The sequence below is a fragment of the Eublepharis macularius genome, chromosome 3 (genome assembly GCF_028583425.1).
Source record: "Eublepharis macularius isolate TG4126 chromosome 3, MPM_Emac_v1.0, whole genome shotgun sequence".
NCBI lineage: Eukaryota > Metazoa > Chordata > Lepidosauria > Squamata > Eublepharidae > Eublepharis > Eublepharis macularius.
In genome coordinates, this window is record NC_072792.1 from 94,027,857 (window position 1) to 94,047,658 (window position 19,802).

Consider the following 19,802-nt stretch of genomic DNA (forward strand, 5'->3'; position numbering starts at 1 on the left):
AACAGCAGCCATTTAGCAAGATAAGCAATCCTAATTGGGTCATTAAGACCATGACAGCTTCCAGAAGAAGGCTCATTAATAGAGTGTATTATCTGCTGGTTATGGTGTGGGGAGCAGGTATAGACCCCCTCTGGGCCCAAATCGGGGATACTCTGGGCTTTCTTCAACTGATGCTGGACAAAAGCTTGAGCACTAGTACCCTCAAACATCGGATGCTGGCCATCTCGGTTTTAGTAGGTGCAAAGAAAGCTCAAGTGTTCTCATCCTGTCTCCATGTCAAGAGGTTCCTCAGAGGGGTGCTGCTGCTGAACCTTCACAGTTACTCATAGGTTCCCCCATATGGAATTTGAATTCAGTAATAAAGACATTCGTTAGGGCACTCTTGATCCTGTGGCTTCATGTCCATTGAAGGAACTCACATTCAAAACCTTCTTTTCAATGGGAATCACCTCCACTCATAGAATTTCTGAGGCACATGCTCTTTCTGTGGACAAAGACCTTTGTGTCATTCACATTGACAAAGTAGCATTGAGGATTGTTTTGCTGTCCTTTTGCCCTAATCACAAGTACCCTCAAGAAAGGAAGCATCATTGCCTGGATGTTAAGAGGACCCTAAGTTATTATAGCAATAAAACTCAAGCCATGAGACAATCTGACTCTGTGTGTCTCTTTCAGAAAACCCTGTATGTACTCTAGGGTTTTGTGTCCAGCCTGAGAAGATGGATCCTGGGCTGAATTGAACCAGTATATAAAACTAGGGGATTGGGAGCCCTGGTAGGGGTTACAGATAATTCCTTTAAGGGGATGGCTAATTCTGCAGCATACAGGGCTTTCCCTTCCTTAGAAGTAGTCTGCCAGACAACTACGTGGAAGTCAGTGGATATTTTCACCCAGTGACAAGGAGGAATGACCTGGCCATATATAAGAACATTGAGGTTTCTTCTGTACCCCCTGAGCTTCCTCAGCATGGTTCCAGGACTTAGTACAATGGTCCTCCAGGTGCCTCTGGTGACTTCTAAGCAGGAGAGAACATTGACAAGGAGGCATCTGCTGGTTCACTTACGATAAAGTTCTTTTCTTGGTGGTCCTAGGGTAGGGCAGTCAGTCCCTCCCTACTATCCTGGATGGAGAGTCTTGGAGCATGGCTTCTTATTGCTTCTTCTGTTCCTCTGCTATTTCTTTTCATGAAGTACAAATTCAAATTTAATTCCTCAAAGAAGAAAAAATATTCTGTTGTGAGCCACAGATAAACAACATCAATAATTCCCATAGCTGAGCCAGAAACAGGTGTTTTCAGCATGCACACTTACACAGGGTTTTCTGGATATTCAGTTCATGAGGATCAGATCCTTTGTGGACCTCTATAATTCCACACTTGAAAGGGATTGAACCAAAGGAGTGTCTGTTTATTTTTTATGCACTAGAAAAATGTCCAGTTTCTGCTACAGGCTTTTTTGGGAACATGTTGGTATTATCAGCTGATCCAATGAGGATTCGTCAGTTTCATCAGTTGAACAGCTGTGGACAGGTCAGTTTCCTAAGTGAAGGGCTGAGGAAACTTACAAGGTGGTGGTGGTTGTTTTTAATGGCACAAACATTGCAACCTTGCAATGTTGCTGTTTAAAAAAAATAAAGAACACCAAAAAAGGATGGACTAAAAGTACAGGAAGCACCAAAGGAAAGTTTAAAATATCAAGTGGGATTCAGTGCTCTCTGGAGAGTTTTTCTGTTGATTATATTGCAGTGTTTTTTCTCTGTCAGTTGCAAGATTCTTTTTTTTAAGGCACCAACATTGCAACAATGATATTTAAAAAAAGTTAATTACCAGGGAAAAATGGATTGGTTGCTATTCAACCAATCAGGATGCAGAGGGATAAAGGGGAGGGTGGGGGAAAGGCAGGACCAGGGCCAAGCCTCACACTGAAAAAAGCATTCTGCATTTCAAAAAAGCCCCATTTTGACTTTGCTGGGAAAAAGAGGATTGGGGTATGTTCTCAGGGAGAAATGCTGCAGAAAAGCCAGGGAAAGATCCGTTATTCAGCAGATGCAGCTTTTCTCTATGCAGAATGCAAAAAAATCTGAGCAATTTAGAGAATGAATTGCAGTATTATGACCATGCATGTAGAACTCTGGAGAGAAATCAATGCATTATGGGGCCAAATGAAAAAGCATAGTGTGGGAAAGATTTATATTCACCGCCCAGAGCCCAGAGCCCCTGGGGATGGGTGGTATATAAATTGAAAAAAATAAATAAAAATAAATAAATATTAGAATAGAACAGGAAATTCTGTTTCATCCAGGAAAGAATGGTGTTGAGATGCGGTTGCTTGGTCTATCATTCTGCCTACCTTTGGCAGGTAGGACTGTAGCTAGAGGAAATTATTTGTACCCAAGGATTACTTTTAAAGGAGATGCCAAAATATCTGACTATTCCTTGGGTAGAAAGAGAGAGAAATCAATTAAAACAGATGATGATGACCATCTCCAGTCTAGTTTAGAGATGTAACAATTGAAGTATGTTTAGTACTTTTCTATCAAGCCCTAACTTGTATTATTGCTTTAACAACATAAAATGCATACCACCTTCTCAGATGCTTGCCTGTGGAGCTAGCAGGGAGGCACAGTGTGGGGAAGCCATGCCCCCTGCCTTGCAGCCTTCCCACCATCTCCACAGCAGCTGTGGGACCTCCCAAGGCCCCACTGCTAGAGCCTGTTGTATTCATTTTTACAACAAGCTCTGTTGCTAGTAATAACATACTTTGTAAACAGCTTTGAGTAGGTGTTAAGTTGTCCTGAAAGACAACTGTTATTATTATTATATTATCCCGTTATTACTATACTATACTATACTATACTATACTATACTATACTATACTATACTATACTATACTATACTATACTATACTATACTATACTATACTATACTATACTGTTATTTTTTCTGGGAATGTGCTTTATTTTAATTCTAACAGTTTGTAAGAGGAATCCATCAATATACTATCTACTGTACTTTATAAATTACATGTCCAAAGTTGAAGTACTTTAGGAAAGAAATGCCCATGGCAGTCGAGCTCTCAGATGACCAAGCAGGTTGAGGAAAGCATTAGAGATTGTGTCTGAAAGTTCCAAACTGTCTTAAACAGAGCAATCCTAAACAGAGTTATTGCAGTGTAAGTTAAAGTCAATGAGCTTAGACTGGAGTAACTCTGCTTAGGGTTGCACTGTGTCAACTCAGTGTAATAACATGGAAGTTGGCACTACTTATGGATCAGCCAAATACATAAAAGGTTAGATTCAAGGATTCCATTTCATTAGCATAAGGACCCTTCAGTTGAACAAAATCTTCCTTTAGTGGAAAGCGAGAAGAGCCATCACGAAGGCATGATAGCATGAAAGATCCAGTGCTGTTAATTCAACACTGTATTAGTTGTCTAACTACTCTGCAGAACTGCTACACATCTCTGAAGGCAAGGGCCATTTTCCTTGTTATAACACTGTCTCTCTCCCCCTCAACACACCCTCAGACTTGCTTGATATTCTATTCTGAGTCTTGGTATGTTGCTAATAATCACATTCAAGTAGGTCTGAAAGGTTATAAACAACTGACTCTAGGCACTAAGTTAATGGTAAGACATGTTGTAGACATGCCACCTTTCATTAATGTCAATAAGGTTGCAACAATTTACCCCAAATCTAACTATGGCCCTAAACATGTAATTCCCTGCGGAGCCCCATATCAGTCTTGGCCCAGTTCATGAAACATCTGCATCCTGCTTCAGTGTGGCAGACCATATTTACTGCACATCGTATCACACCTGCCGACACTGTCATAGCCAATTGACATTAAAAAAAAAATCTTGTAGCTGCATATCGGTAAGAAAAACAACATTGTTTTAGGACCTCTTATCTCTTAGCTCCCAAATATCCTGTTTCTTCAAACTGCAGTAGCCAGGACCAATAGAAACCTCTTCCTGTCACTCGCTGACTTCATTTCCCAGAGTTAGCACAATCTCATCCGCTCTAAATAACTTCATAAAAACTTCTTTCTGGTCAGGGTGAAGCAATAATTATTATTGACAATTATTAGCAATCAATAAGCTAGATCACATTATGGCGAGCACTATTAAGGTAAGAAAGGGAATGTCTTTTTATTAGCCTCTTAAAAAAAATAATACTTGTTGATTTCCTTTTCGAACAGCAATGTGTAGAACTGGGCAACACCCCCACAGCCACAATAGAGGACAAGAAGATTTCCTTTGTACTGCCTAGTAAATTTCCTTTTTCCTATTCCAACTGTCCACAAGGCTTAAAAACTTGAAACTCAGAAAAAATTGGGTGTTTTTTTTAAATTCACTGATCAGTGCTGTGGATTATACTTGCAAAGCCCTGAGGGAAGACCTGAATTTTCTTGTTGACATCATTTAAACAAATTTGGATATGTATCTGGATTAGAATCTGGACAGCCGTAACAGGGAAAAGTAATTATTGGGCATTAAAAATGACACAGTTTTGGATACTTTTGAAAATTTCCTTTGTTTACATGATTATAAATATATGTAAATTGGAATAAAGGAACACTAGCTCTGATTTGGATATTGTTGATTTAGTTTTATTGGTATTGTTTCTAATATACAAGAAATATGTTAAATGTTCATAATGGTAGTAATTCAGTTGCTTTCTTAAGGTATATGTTTTTAAGGAACATTAAAAGTAATAAAATTCTCCTAAGTTTGTGACTCCCATTTCTGAGTCGCTTTAGAAAATAACTCTTGCATGACAGTTTTACTGAGTTTTAGAGTATTTTGTTGTCCAGTTAAATTGATACTTCCGAAGTATGACTTTCAATAACTAGTAGTTACATGTATGTGTGACAATAAGCTGTGATTAGATGTTAAAGTAACAAGACGTGTAATTTAAAGCCTGATGAAAATGAAACAGGATTTATATGAATGGGAGATTTTCCATTTACTTACAGATTTCATTCATATAAAGCTTTAAACACTTTCATACATTTCTCAGTGAATTGAGATATTTACATTTATATTAACAGCAACAAAATTATAACAACTGACTGTGATCCTAAGAGCACTTTCCTGAGTGTGAGCCCCATTGAAAAAAGTCAGTATTTCTGAGTAGATCCACTTAGAGATGCTCTTTAAGGCTGTACTCCTAAACATGCTTATTAAGAGAAGACTTGTTAAACTCAGTGGTACTCATTAAACATGCATAGGATTGTACTGTAAATTATTTAAGCTAGAGATTTTCTTATTTTTTAATCTTTACTTCATTTTCTAAGGTAATATAATAGTCTATCAATGCTTTTTTAATACTGAAAAATGTCTGCTATTGAAATTTTAATTGTTTGTCTTGAAATAACCTTTCCTTTCTCTTTTATAATCAGTGATGTTTTCATAATTCTTTCTATTGAGGTTAAAATCCAAATTTGCTTTGCATGGCAGTCCATCAAAAAAATGTCTAATCTGTGCAGCCAAATCTGAATAATTTCTGTTGACCTTACTGTCAATATAATGGCATTCTGCATCTTAAGCATTATGGAAATCTCAAGGCACCTAGAGTAAAATTTATACATATGTAGTTTCTATAAGGATCTCTTGCAGAACATGATAAAAATTAGTTTACAGGTGGTATCCTTCATTAAATTAGATCTATATAACTAATTTAAATAGGTTGTATCTATTAGTAGTTGTAATTGGTTAGTGGGGGGTTTAGGCCACTTTTATAGAGTTAAAATTAAAATTGTGACATGCGTGCACTCCAGCCATGGCCCTTTACTAACTCTGCTATGTAGAAAAATGTTAGCAGCCAAGTAATAGAACAGTGTGATGCTTTTGTATTTTGTTAGCTTCTGGTTTTGTCAATATAAAGCTATATTCTAGGTCACATTCTTGGGGTTTTTGCAAATGAATTATATGTGTTCACCACCTGTTCATTTGTACATTGTTCATTCTTTAGATCAACTTTATTTACAGTTGGAAATTGCAGGTACAGTTTATAGACATACAAATGTAAAATATTATAATGAAAATAGGAAACACTTAGAAAACATTCCTGTAAAAAGATAATCTTTTGTCTGGATCAATTACATTCTTCTTTCATGTACTGTAGTAATCAGATAAGTTATTTAAATAATTGCTTGCTTAAATCTGTAGAAGTGTGTTTAAGACAGCTTAGTCTTACTAAAATCAAAGAGGGCTAAACCAGCTTTTATTAAACTGCTTTGGTTTTATTAGAGTGATGACAACAATATCCAAGTATTAAATATATTAGGGTTGGTTCAATATCATCTGTACTTTAAAAAGTACAATAAGCCACGTCCTCAGTTTTTATACTTGGCAACTGATCTTTTTTATCTAATGATCACTGTCTATAGGGAAAAAAAACTAAAATCTAATCAACTGCTGTTAAAAATACAATTTACTCTGGTTTTAGTGTCCCAGAAATATGGTTAGGGTATTAATACTAGGATGTTATAATGCTATAATGGATAGTTTCATCAATTTTTGTAGAAATTCTGAGAAAGTTCCCAGGTGTGTTACAAGCTGCAGCCTTGGTACATAATAGACATAGGGCTGGATCCTGCCTACATTTCCACACATACAAAGGAGTGTGTTTGTGATTTTTCTCTGATTTTTCTTTCCCATGGGCAACTCAAAATGCTGCTCCTGGAAGAAAGGAACCCACTAAGAATAGCTTAGGGAGGATCAGAGGTATTTCATTGTGGGGGGAGAGTTCAGCAAAAGTTTCCCTTCTTCTTGTGTCTGGATCCAAGCTCAGACTGGAAAAGCATTATCTGTGTTTTACCATCATATCTCTGAAAAATATTTAACACCAGTTGCTTTTGAAGGACTGAAAGTTTTATCAGATGATCATAAAATATTAGTTGCTTGATAAAAAGAAGTGGAATTCCTCCTATTTCTTAAGTGGATTCCTGCATATCCTGTTAATTATCCATATCTACTTTATAACATCTAAGGGGGATAGTCACATTAGGGATACGACTTTTTGCAGTCTAATTTAAATGCTCTTTCAAAAGTACAGGAGTTCTATCTGCATATCAACTGGAAAGGCTTATGGCCTTTTTGCCATACAGGAGGTGAAGACATACTGTGTAGTAAATATAAACCCAAAGTTTACATACTCTTTGTAATCCATATAACATAAATGGAAAGCAATCGATTTTCCTTCCTACTTACCCAAACATTCAGTCTTGCTACCTGATTAGAGTAAGGACAGCTATTTTGCTGCTTATTTTTTCCTGCCACTCAAAAGTGAAGGAATGAATGGCAAATAGAAAAATTCTTAATTTCTGTTTGATTCCCCCCACCCCCTCTCAGTTGGCCCTGGTATTTTGCTTCTTTTGCTGCTGGTGCAATTACAGTATTGTGATAAAAGGCTGCTTAGTTAGTACTGCATATACTGCAAATGGGTTGCTGATTACATTTGTGGATAGTTGGCTCAAGCTAATCTGCCTCAGACATATACCCAGTTAGCTTTTAATTGCTGCTTTCCTTTTTTTGTGGTTGGGTTGGCTGTTCTGCTATCTAAGTTTTAAAAAGATTCCTACATATTTGTGATGGGAATATTTGAGGTGTTATATAGTTGATTTCCTGCTTAATTGCTATAGTGTTGAAATCAATTCAGGTTATAAATTCAGTAAAAGAACTCACTAATTTTTGTCATATTCTTTTATAGAAAATGTATCTTCATAGTTAGCCCACAGTTAACCCTGTTTATTTTTCTTAGGCTGCACTAAATTGCATTAATAAAAAGCAGATGGCACTGCATTTTGAGAGCTGAAAAAAAGATTATATTTAGAGGTGTGTGACTGCAATAGAGCAGAGTTAAATATTATCAGTTATTTCCCTCCCCTTATTCGAAAAGTTACTATATACACATTTGCATAGAAACAAGCTTATACACTTCCTCTGTTATTTTTATCATTCTCCGTTAGTTCAATCCACTTACACACATCTAACTTTAACAAGATAAATGGCAGTTGCGACATCCATGGGTACAACCACAAAATAGCTGGATTTTGCTCCCATGGAAATATCAGGATGCACAATTGAATAGGCAAGTGTTCATTTCTTTGGGCTTGTAAAATGTTGGCCACATCACATTTGGTAGGAATTTGCTTTTCAAGTGAGTAAAATTGCTTTCATTTTATTTAGATGGTGCATTTGCTTTGACTTTATATAAATATTTTTTGTCCTCGACTGTTTTTAAAGTAAGGATCAGGCCTTAACTATTTCCGCTTTAGAGGCCATAAGCAGGAATTTTCAGCACTGTATTTGATGTATGTAGCAGGAATGCTTGAATTGTTTATCAAATAACTATTAAATTTAGTGCTAGCCTATTGCTGATTATACCAGCGATGAATTTGATGCTGTTTCTTGGTTTTTCATTTAAATGAGATTTTTCCAAGTAGAGAAAAGAGGATAAGAAATGTCTAGTCCTTGAATTATTTTAAAAAAGAAATAACATTGTCTTTATGCATAATATTTTCCCAAGAGATTTCAACAGGCCTATTCACAAGATTATACTTTACAATAATACACATGAAGGCTCTTGAAAATGCTGAGAAAAAATAGTTTCTTATTTTTAGATGATTGTTGGTAATATAAATAAATATGATTAGCATAGTTCAGCTAAGTGCTGTTTACCATGTTGAAGGAATCATTTTTATAGAGAATTCAATAAGTTGAAAGGAAATAGGGGGGGGGGAGAATATCACAGCTATCCCATATTTAAATCCAATTGAAATAGTTTCCTCATGTGTGGGATTTGAAGGTATTTTTTGGTTTTGGAAGGAGTCATCACAGCTTGGGAAATCCTACAGATAATTGTCACTACTCTGGCTCTTACACCAGTGTAGGTAGTTGATATCCTAAGCTCTCCCAGTAGCAAGATCAAAAGCACAGTCAAAGCAGTAGAGAATGAGACAATGCAGCTATGTCAGCAATTGTCATATAGCCCCTAGCAACTCTGTTGCCACACATCACTTATGTTTTCTCCAGTGTCCTTATAGTAGCCATGTATCAAAGACACGAATCAACCTACAGTGATTACATGAACACCATAAGGAGGTTACTTGTTTATTCCATAACTCTTACATACCCCAGATCTTGGAAATGTCATCGCTCAGAGATTAAGAGGGAAGCCTGAAGCTAAAGTATTAGGTCTCACTCGCATCTCAAACAAGTGTTTAAGTTCCCCTGGCAACCCAAATAGCAGCAACCTCCAAAGCCACTTTGCACCAAAGAAAACACCAAGGCCACTCAAAGAAGTAAGGACTGTAATTCCAATCAAAATAGCTCCATAGCCTGCTGGAATCCTGCATGTAGGAAATACAGTGGCAGGATTCACATACTAGGGAATACACAGGTTGGGTCCAAGCTTCCCTCCCTGTGTCCTGAGTAGCAGTTACATGTGATTGGCCACTTCTCCTTGGTACCTGCATATGGGATTGGGGCATGTATAAAGAGGGGTTTCCCCAATAGGCCAAAGAGCACCCTCTTGTTCCATTTCAGATCAGGTAAATGGTGCAGGGGGAATGATAAGCCCCTTCTCCCTGCTTTCTGTAGTTGTGATGCAAACTGAGTATTACAAATTCAAGAAATGAGATGAACCTGCAACTCACATGAGACTGTTACGTAATACATTGGGGTGGGACTTGAGCAGCTTGTGTACTCTGTAATGTGTGAATTGGCCCTCTTAGGGCCCTCTTTGCGGGGAAAGTTTTCATGCAGAGACATGAAATTGTGTCTAATGAAATTGTGCTTGCCTGTGTTGGTTTCTGTGCGAAGGAACAAGTAAAGGGAAAGGAATCACTTGGATAAGGAAGAGCACAACAATCGCTCATTTGCCAAAGGTTCTCACAATCAAAGTCCCCATGTGTTTTCATAATCCTTTAGACACGCATAATGTGTAGTCCCTTCCTGCATCTTGATATATTGGAACTGTGCTCTATGCCTGTGCTCTTATGTTCCTGGTACTATTTGTTCTTATTTGTTTCCTTATGTAACAATTTTGCACTTTATTTCATTTTCCTCCCAAATGGAAACTCAAAGCAGCTAACAAAAATACAATTTAAATCAACAAAATACTGTTTATATAAGCAGACAGGGGGAAAAAAACAAAGAGGATGCAGAATTTCTTCTGCAAGGAGGAAATATGTTCTGTTCTTGAGACATTCCATATAGAACAAATTCCAGAAAGGGAGTTATGTAAAATGGTAGCCTGTCTCTCCTTTATCAGTGTTCAGGTAGCAAAATCTCCAGGCAAGCTGAACCAAACTGATTATGATCTGTTGTTGTAGGACATGCTGTCTCTCAGTTTACAGGACAACAATCTAAGAGCCACAAGCAAACAGCCTTTTTGCTCAGTCCCTTTAGTTCAAGCTTTAAATGTACCTGCATAAAGGGGTGAGGAAGATGCTAAGCCACAGATGTTCCTGTCCCAGTTCTGTTCTCTCCTGCTTTGTGCTGGGATATCTGGTCCTCTAATATAGCTTACTGGGTGGAGGATACATTCTCTATTTATTCCTATGGGAGTGTTTTTACTCAATTACAAGAATTACTTTGCTATCATAATTTTATGTTGCCAGGGAATGTGGCATGTAACCCTGAGGGAAAATAGGATGCAAACTAAACTCACCACTTTTCCAGTCTCCACCCTTCCACCCTTATGCCAACATAGTTAAATTGCATATTTCTTACATAGATGGAGAAATGACAGTATAACAATTACACTGTGCTGCAATAGCATTGCATTAGCATAAGGCATGTAATTGCAATTAGCCAGGTGGCATAAGGATTCAATTGCACCATCATGCAAGAATGTTTCACAGACCCTTAGCACAAGGACTGGCTTGCTTTCTTGAGCCATCTAGAGCTATTTGCTCTGTAAGTACCTCAGTTCAATATACCTCTTCTTTGTGAATGTTTTAATCTACATTAGTAATATAGGGATGTCACTGCAGTTTTGGTCAAAGCATACAGGATGCCAAAGTAGGTAAGGTAATTTTGTTTTTAAATTGGTTGGGCCCATGTTATTAAGAATACAATCTAGCCATTACCAAATATAGGAGGCTTCACTTTTTCATACAAAGTGTGGTGGATAACACAAGCCTTTCAAAATAGAATTCATTTGCAGTGTATTGTCTTTACACTCTACATTATAAGTTAACAGGATCATCTGAGGAACATTAAACTTGAGAATATTACAAAAATTTCCCTCTCAGCTATAACTTTTTAAAAAGGATTCATCAGTCCCGTGTTCAAGCTTGGCAGTGATTCTTTTCAATTTTTTTCTCCATTATTTATTGACATCCTCACAGAAAGTTGCCCCGTGTAACAAAAATTGCAAAATAGTTGCCTGCACTGGGACCAGGAGACAGTTAAATTGAGAAGCAATAGTCAATATTACATTTTCATGTCCAGTTGATTTCCATTGGAGAGTTCTGTACATGCTTACATTTCTTTTGTTGAAATTAATAGGATAGAAAGTGCTAATCTTGGGCTGGGTTATTCCTTAGTTTTTAATCAGTGAAGTTGTAGCCCTTGCTTTCTGCCACTTTTTGTGTTGTGTCAGAGTGCCATAGCTAGCAACACATGGTACTAAGAAAACTCCATCCGAGCCTAGCTACTGCTCACTCTCTATTCTTTTCAGTGAGACCATATGGGTTGAACAGCAACTGTACTGGATTAGACCAATGGCCTCTCTTGTCCAGACTCCTGTGCCACAGAGTGGCCATCCAGATGCCCCCAGAAGTCCTACAGACAGGTCAAAGAGGCCAAAACTTCCCCCTGTTGTTGCTCTGCAGCACTGATTACTACTTGTGGATGTGTATGCTATGTGCCGTCAAGTCGCCTCCAACCTATGGTGACCATATAAATGAAAGACTTCCAAAACATCCTATCACTAACAGACTTGCTCAGATCCTGCAAACTGGAAGACATGGATTCATTTATTGAATCAAGCCTTCTCGTTTTAGGTCTTCCTCTTTTCCTACCGCCTTCCACTTTTCCTAGCATTATTGACTTCCAGAGAATCGTGTCTTCTCATGATGTGACTCAAGTATTATAGCCTTAGTTTTGTCATTTTAGCTTCCAGGGAGAATTCAGGCTTGATTTGATCTAATACCCACTTGTCTTTTTGGCTGTCCATGGTATCCGCAAAACTCTTCTCCAGCACCACATTTCAAATGAATCATTTTTCTTCCTGTCAGCTTTTTTTCACTGTCCAGCTTTCACATCCATAGACATCTTTATCTTTAAGGATCTTATCTTACCCTTACAGCTTCTCTCCCAAGTCTCAGTCTTCTTCTAATTTCTTCACTATTTTCTGCCAGTAACGTGGTGTCATCTGCATATCTCAAATTGTTAATGTTCCTTCCATCATTTGTTACTCCTTCTAGATCTAATCCAGTTTTCCTTATGATATGCTCTGCATAGAAGTTGAACAGGTAGGGAGATAATATGCATCCTTGTCTGACACCCGTGCTAATTGGAAACCATTCTGTTCCCCCATATTCTGTCCTGAAAGTAGCCTCTTGTCCAGAGTACAGGTTGCACATTAAAACAATCAGATATTGTGGCACCCCCATTTCTTTTAAGACTCTCCATAGCTTTTCATGATCCACAGTCAAAAGCTTTGCTGTGATGTATAAAACACAGGCTGCTTTTCTTCTGAAATTCCCTAGTACGTTCCATTAGTCATTGTAAATTTGCAGTGTGATCTCTAGTGCCTCTTCCTTTTCTGAATCCAGCTTGAACATCTGGTATTTCTCATTCCATGTATGGTAAGAGTTTTTGCTGTAGAATTTTGAGCATCACTTTGGTTGCATGGGAAATTAATGTGATAGTCCAGTAGTTGCTGCACTCTTTAGCATCCCCTTTTTTTTCTTGGAATTGGAATATAGACTGAGCATTTCCAGTCTGTGGACCACTGTTTTGTTTTCCATATTTGTTGATGTGGATACACACCTTAACGAGGTGATGGAAGTTGAGTGTGCCAGAGAAGTGGAGAGGAACACCATCAGGAGCACAGGCTTGGTCAAGAGTCTAAACTCCTGGAAGAGTCACTGAAGGTGGAATGGTCAAAGCTGAGACAGCAGACTAAGATGCATCCACCCCCTTCAGGAATCAATGGTCACATCAGCAGAAGAGAATTGAATGTTCGAATGGTGATGGGAATGGAGGAATTCTTGAAGGTTAGCTACTGGGCAGCAGCAGCGGAAGGTAACACTGACGGAGTATCTTTCACAGACAACAGCAGTGTCATTTCAGTGAACTCTGGTTAGTACTGAGAAGCAGAAGAAGGCAATGGTAAACCACTTCTGCTAATCTCTTACCTTGAAAACCCTATGATGAGACAATCCAAAATGAAAAAAAAAAGATATAGTGCTGGAAGACAGGACCTCCCAGGTCAGATGACACTCAATTGGCTACTGGGGAAGAGCTGAGGAAAAGTACGAATAGCGCTATTCTTAATGATGGGACTGGATTAAAGCCAAAAGGATGTCCAGTTGCGAATGTGAATAGATGCAAAAGGGACATCCAAAGCTTTGTAACACACAATAGGAACATGGAATGTGAGAAGTATGAAGCCAGGTAAGCTAGAAATCATAACACAAGAAATAGAATGTTTAAACATTGCAGTCCTGAGTGTGAGTGAACTAATGTGGACTGATTCAGGACATTTTCAGTCAGAAAACCACACAGCAGCTGTTTCCACATGTTGTTAAAGCAACGTGCTACTTACTCAATGCTGGCATTTTTTTTTACAGATTCCAGATGCCTCTGATTTCAAAGCGGAGTGATATCTTGGGATCTCCTGGGCTTCTCCTCCAGGAAGATGGATTCACCTTCCTTTTTGCTGTTTGTGGAGGCAGGGATGAACTTGGAAAATCTGGTGTGGGAGGGGGTGGATGATGGCCCCTGGAGCAGTTTCTGTGGTCCCACAGGCCATCAGTCCATTCTGAGGGTGTCACCCCAGGACAAGAGCATGGCTCTCAAGGTCCAACCCAAGTTCTACTTGCATCTTTGTAATGCAGTGATGTGTTCAAATGGCTCTGCCTCAAGTCTGTGGGTGCTTTCATTCCTATCATCTCCAATTGGCCTTCTGACCTCTCGCGGGGTTTCAAAAGGGCATTCCTGTCACTCATTGAAGAACCTGCTCCCCTACCTGCCTCTCCAAAACCTTGGGGCTGATTCCAAGTGCTGCAGGCTGTGAGTGTGACTCTCACCCAGTCTTTCGTCTGATCAGTGTCTTTTCTCAGACCAGGATTTCCCGCTCTTTCCTGTGCCGGGTCAAGGACACTGATCAGATGAAAGACAAACTGCCTGCTTCCGCTTTGAAATCGGAGGCATCTGTAAAAAAAAATAATGCCAGCATTGAGTAAGTAGCCTGTTGCTTTAACAACATGTGGAAATGGCCAACGTTTTACTGCGGAAATGACCTAAAAAGAAACAGTGTTGCTCTAATAGTGAGGCGAGACATAGCACAAGCAGTCAAGAGCTACAACGCAAAGTCTGGCCAAGTAATATGAATCAGACATCAGGGGAAGCCTATTAGCATAATCAGCATTCAGATTTATGCTCCAATTACAGTTGCTGAGGAGGAAGAAATCAAAAACTTTTCCACAAGTGTCCAAAAAGAAATTGATCGTACACATAAACAAGATACACTGATAATCATAGGTGACTGGAATGCAAAGGTAGGAGATAAAGCAGAATCAAACATAGTTGGAAAATTTGGACTAGGGTCACGAAATGAAGCAGGAAAGCGACTCATAGGATTTTGTGATGCCAACAACCTGTTCGTTGCTAATACATGCTTCAGGCAACCCATAAGATGATTGTATACATGGAAATTATGTTGCCTTACATACTATCTATTACTTTAACTATGTACTCCTATATTCCACCTGTGCTTTACGTTGTTCAGTGTAAGTCCTGGAATTGATTATATTCTGTTTCAGCAACTCCTCAAACACATACTGGATCCTTGCTAATACTAGATCTTTGTAAACTGATATTCTTTTATCCCATGACATTGTTTATGGAAATGTTCTTAATATATTGTCGAAGGTTTATGGAAATGTTCTTCCACCCAGGGCTTCTGAGAGAGGGGTATCATCTTCCAGGATGGGTTGTAGCTCACTGATGATACGTTGGATGGGTTTGAGCTGGGAGCTATAGCTGACAACCAGTGGTGTTCTGTTGTTAGTTCCTTTAGGTTTGTCCTGGAGCAGACTGTTTCTGGGTACTAGTCTGGCCCTGTTGATTTGTTTCTTCACTTCATTTGGTGGGTACTGTAGTCCCAAAAATGCGTGTTGTAAATCTCTTAAGTGTGAGTCTCGGTCAAGAGCATTGGAGCAGATACGGTTGTAACGTAAGGCTTGGCTGTAGACAATAGACCGAGTGGTATGTTTAGGGTGGTAGCTGGAGGCATGTAGATATGAGTATCGGTCTGTTGGTTTCTGTTATAAGGTGGTATTTATCCGTCCATTATGTAGTTGTACAGTGGTGTCCAGGAAGTGTACCTGTTGTGTAGAGTGGTCCAGGCTTAGGTTGATAGTAGGGTGAAAGTTATTGAAGTCCTGATGAAATCTCTCAAGAGCTTCCTTCCCATGGGTCCAAATGATGAAGATGTCATCCAGGAATCTTAAGTATAGTAGTGGTTCCGGTGGATGGGAGCTGAGGAAGCGTTGTTCCAAGTCCGCCATGAATATGTTAGCATATTGTGGTACCATGCATGTGCCCATGGCTGTGCCATTAATCTGTAGATATAAGTTGTCACCAAATTCAAAGTAATTGTGAGTGAGTACGAAGTGACAAAGTTCAGTGGCGGGGTGTGCTGTGGTTTTGTCTGGGATAGTATTCCCTATGGCTAGTAGTCCATCTGCATGTGGGATATTGGTGTATAAAGCCTCCACATCCATGGTTGCTAGGATGGTGTCATCTGGTAGGTTGTCAATGGACTGTATTTTCCTGAGGAAGTCAGTGGTGTCCCGTAAATAGCTGGGTGTGCTGGTGGCATAGGGCCTGAGGATAGAGTCCATGTATCCTGAGACTCCTACTGTGATAGTGCCTCTTCCTGAAACAATGGGGCGTCCTGAGTTACCTGGTTTATGAATATTTGGTAGTAGGTAGAATCTTCCTGGTCGTGGTTCCTTGGGTGTATCCGTATGGATGCATTCTTGTATGTCCACGGGAAGAGTCTTTAATATTTTATTGAGTTCTCTTTTGTATTGCTCCGTAGGGTCAGAAGGTAGTATTTTATAGAATGTTGTATTGGAGAGTTGTCTTTCTGCTTCTTGTAGGTAGTTTTGTTTGTCCATGATGACAACTGCTCCGCCTTTGTCAGCTTCCTTGATTACAATACCAGAATTGTTTTGGAGGCTGTTTATGGCATCTCTTTCTGCATGGCTGAGGTTCTGCTTTAGGTGTTGTTGTTTGTCAATTATTTCAGCCTGGGCACGTCGACGGAAGCATTCAATGTAAAAGTCCAATGAAGAATTCCGGCCCTCAGGGGGTGTCCATGTGGAATTCTTTTTTCTGGAGTTTTGTAACGATGATTGTGTATTGCTGGGTTGGGAGGGTGATGGCTGCTGTGATGGTGTCTGTTCAGTGCTTTGTTCCTCATTTTGTTCAGCAGAGTAGTTGAAGAATTCTTTCAGTCTTAGGCATCTGAAATAGGCCTCCAGGTCTCCACAAAGTTGTTTGGTTTGTGTGGGTCTGGCTGAGCAAAAAGATAGTCCACGTGAGAGGACAGATTCCTCTGCTGGGCTCAGTTTATGGCTGGATAGATTGATGATGTTGCTGGGTGGATCCAAAGTGTTCTTGTTCTCTGTTGCATGCAGGATTTTTGAGAATTTCTTCTCCTTCTTGTTCTGTAGTTCAGTAAATAGTGTGCAATAAATAGTTCCTCTGGTTTTGGTGAACATCTGCCAGTGAATTCATATGCAAATTTGACTCTGTCAAGCTGGGACTGAATAGGGACTGAATGGTTATCACATTATCACAGGTAACAGATTTCCTTTACAGAGGCGGGGTCTGTGGGAGCTCAGTGGCACCTGGCGTGGGCTTTCGGGGACAACAGATCTCTTTGTCAGATGCATCTGGCAAGGAGAGCTGTGGTTATCGAAGGCTCATACATTGGAATTGGATGGTCTAGCTGTTTGGCTGGATGGTCTAGCTGTTTGGCTGCTACAAACTAACAGGGCAAACTCCTTTGAAGCCAACTGATCCACACACCAAAAGGAGATGTTTACATATACTAGCAAAGGAATGTTTTGGTTGCACCTTCCCCCTCCCCCCCTAATTGCCTCTTCTCTCTCCTCCCCTTCTCCTCCCTCCTCTTCTATATTTGACCAGTCTCTGTATCATGCATCTGACGAAGAGAACGTGATTCTCGAAAGCTTATGCTACAATAAAATTGGTTAGTCTTAAAGGTGCTACTGGACTCTTTTTGATTTTGCTACCACAGACTAACACGGCTAACTCCTCTGCATCTACGGAAATGTTCTTGACACTGTATGGAAATGCCTGCCTTTGTCCTTGCCACTAATTGTTCTAATCTCACACTATGTAATCCGCCTTGAGTCTCAGTGAGAAAGGTGGAATATAAATAACATAAATAAAATAAAATAAATCACTGAGTGACCAATAAAAGAAGCAGATTATATAATTGGAAGCAGAAGATGGAGAAGTTCTATTCTCTCTGCTAAAACAAGACAAGGGGCTGATTGCAATACAGATCATGAATTGCTAATATCAAAAATTAGAATAAAGCTGGAGTAAATGGAATATCAATAGAGCTACTTCAAGCTACAGAAATGGAGTACATCAGAATCTTAATAAGAATCTGTCAACAAATACGGAAACTTCTGGATACAGAGGTTCAATTTATTTATTTGTTTGTTTACGGGTGATTAACTCCTTTCTTTTTGAGTATTCAGCCCTCAAGGATCAGATTTGGTTTGGCCACCTACCTTTCCACACATTTCTTTGAATCCTGGTGTGCAGTTGGTGTGACATCAGCCTTTTTGTCTGCACTGTCATGAAATAAAGAGGATTCTGTGGTAAGGTATAAAAGTCATTGTTGGTGTCGCTGTCGATATCACTGGTGCCATCACATCACCACCCCTGTTTTCTATTTTTGTGCATGCCCAGTTGTGTTATTGCATTATGACATCCAGAGGTAAAGAATCTTTAATGTTCCAGCTCCTCTGGTAGCCATTGTGGTTCAGGCAGCCAGGTTTTGTGGTTTCAGTTGTGTGCCATGGAACTGCCTAAAGGGGTTTTGTTGTCACTGATTCATGTGATAATCATCTGCCCCAGAAGTACTGCCAGTTCCTGCTCAGAACTGGCAGATTATAACCTCAGTGGATTGGTTGTAGTTTCTCTCTTCGGCAATTCTTTGATCTACATGCATGCCTGGCAGCAGCAATACAAATACCAAAAAAATCAAAAGAGAAACAAAAGGTTTTGAAAGGAAAAGAAAAAACATGACAGGCATGCAGTGATCACACAGAGTAACCCCAAACATGGAACTTATTGGTCAGACAGCTAGAGCAAGCCTTTGAAAACCAAAAGAGATCTATGTAACTACAACACTAAATAACTCTGTTATATTTTTATGATGTTATTAAGCTTGTTTTAAAAAAAAATCTGTCTTTGACACACCATGATAATACTGTTGACATTTTTGTTTATGCTTGGTGCCTCGCCTCGGAACATATGGGATCATGGACAGCACATGAGGTTTTACAGGCAAGAGCAACGTTGGGGGTGGCAGATGTGGATCCCATGGTTTCCAACAGGATGACAGTTTTTGCTCCAGCGACCAGAAAAATTAAGAGCAAATGTGGTTCTTAAGAAAGCATTCTGTTGAAATGAAAGGTAATTTCTGGGTCCAGGTGTGAACTTTTAGAGAAAGTTGCAATTTTAGAAATTTTAAAATTTTAGAACTGTAAATACGTTTTTAGTTTGATGTGGCTTATGGCCAGATACAATAAATTCATCTGTCTGTCTGTCTGTCAACATCTGGGGGAGAGGGATAATTTTCATAATACAATAATACCAACATTTATAGCATAATAGCTTTTAAGTTTTTTTCAAAAATACAGTGTATCTTGGCATTAGGAAAGGAGGGGGAAAGGGGAAAGGAGGAGCTGAGAGGAGGAGAGAGGGAGTGGTAGAACTTGGAAGAAAGACCAGTCAGTGGGAAGTGAGCAGGAAGGTTGAAAAGATGGTGGAACACAGGGTGGAAGTGGGGGAAAAATGAAAATTCTGCAGGATAGAAAAATCTGACTCCAAATCATGTCAAGAAAAACATTGGTGGAAAAGCGGTCACAGAAAACTTGAAAACATTGCATCTTAATCTGAAGGGGGAGGTAAGCATGTGGAATTTAGCAGAAAACCTGAAGCAGTATAGGGCCAGAACCAGAGAAAATGGCCCATGCAGAAAAGCCCATAGTATATGTAGTTATTAGTTATGTAGACATTACCTCAGCATCGCAGTATAAATATTTAATGTAGTGTAGCCAGTGTTCCCAGGTACCCTGATAAGAAGCTCCTCCTGCTCTACCTTGACCCAGCATCTGTCAGCTGTCTTGACAACTGGGATAGGGAGGGATTTCGCCAAACCTCAGAAGAGTCATGAATGGTGTTAGCTGCACCTGAGTCTTCTGGTGGCCCCAGATCAGTTGCCTCCTCTAGTATGGGGAGCGACCTGACCTTGTACTTCCAGTTTGTCCTGGGTCTGAGGCACAG

The 19,802-nt window shown here is 39.4% G+C and overlaps 1 protein-coding gene across 2 annotated transcripts in view; it reads left to right on the top strand.

Annotated features, from left to right (window-relative positions):
- The first annotated feature begins 4,055 nt into the window (after positions 1–4,055).
- ERG (ETS transcription factor ERG) overlaps positions 4,056–19,802 on the top strand; it is a 130,391-nt gene continuing 114,644 nt past the window's right edge. For both annotated transcript variants that reach the window (XM_054974344.1, XM_054974345.1), the window contains exon 1: positions 4,056–4,128. In XM_054974344.1, coding sequence (XP_054830319.1) covers positions 4,111–4,128 — 18 coding nt within the window. In that variant the 5' untranslated portion in view covers positions 4,056–4,110. The remainder of the gene's footprint in view (positions 4,129–19,802) is intronic.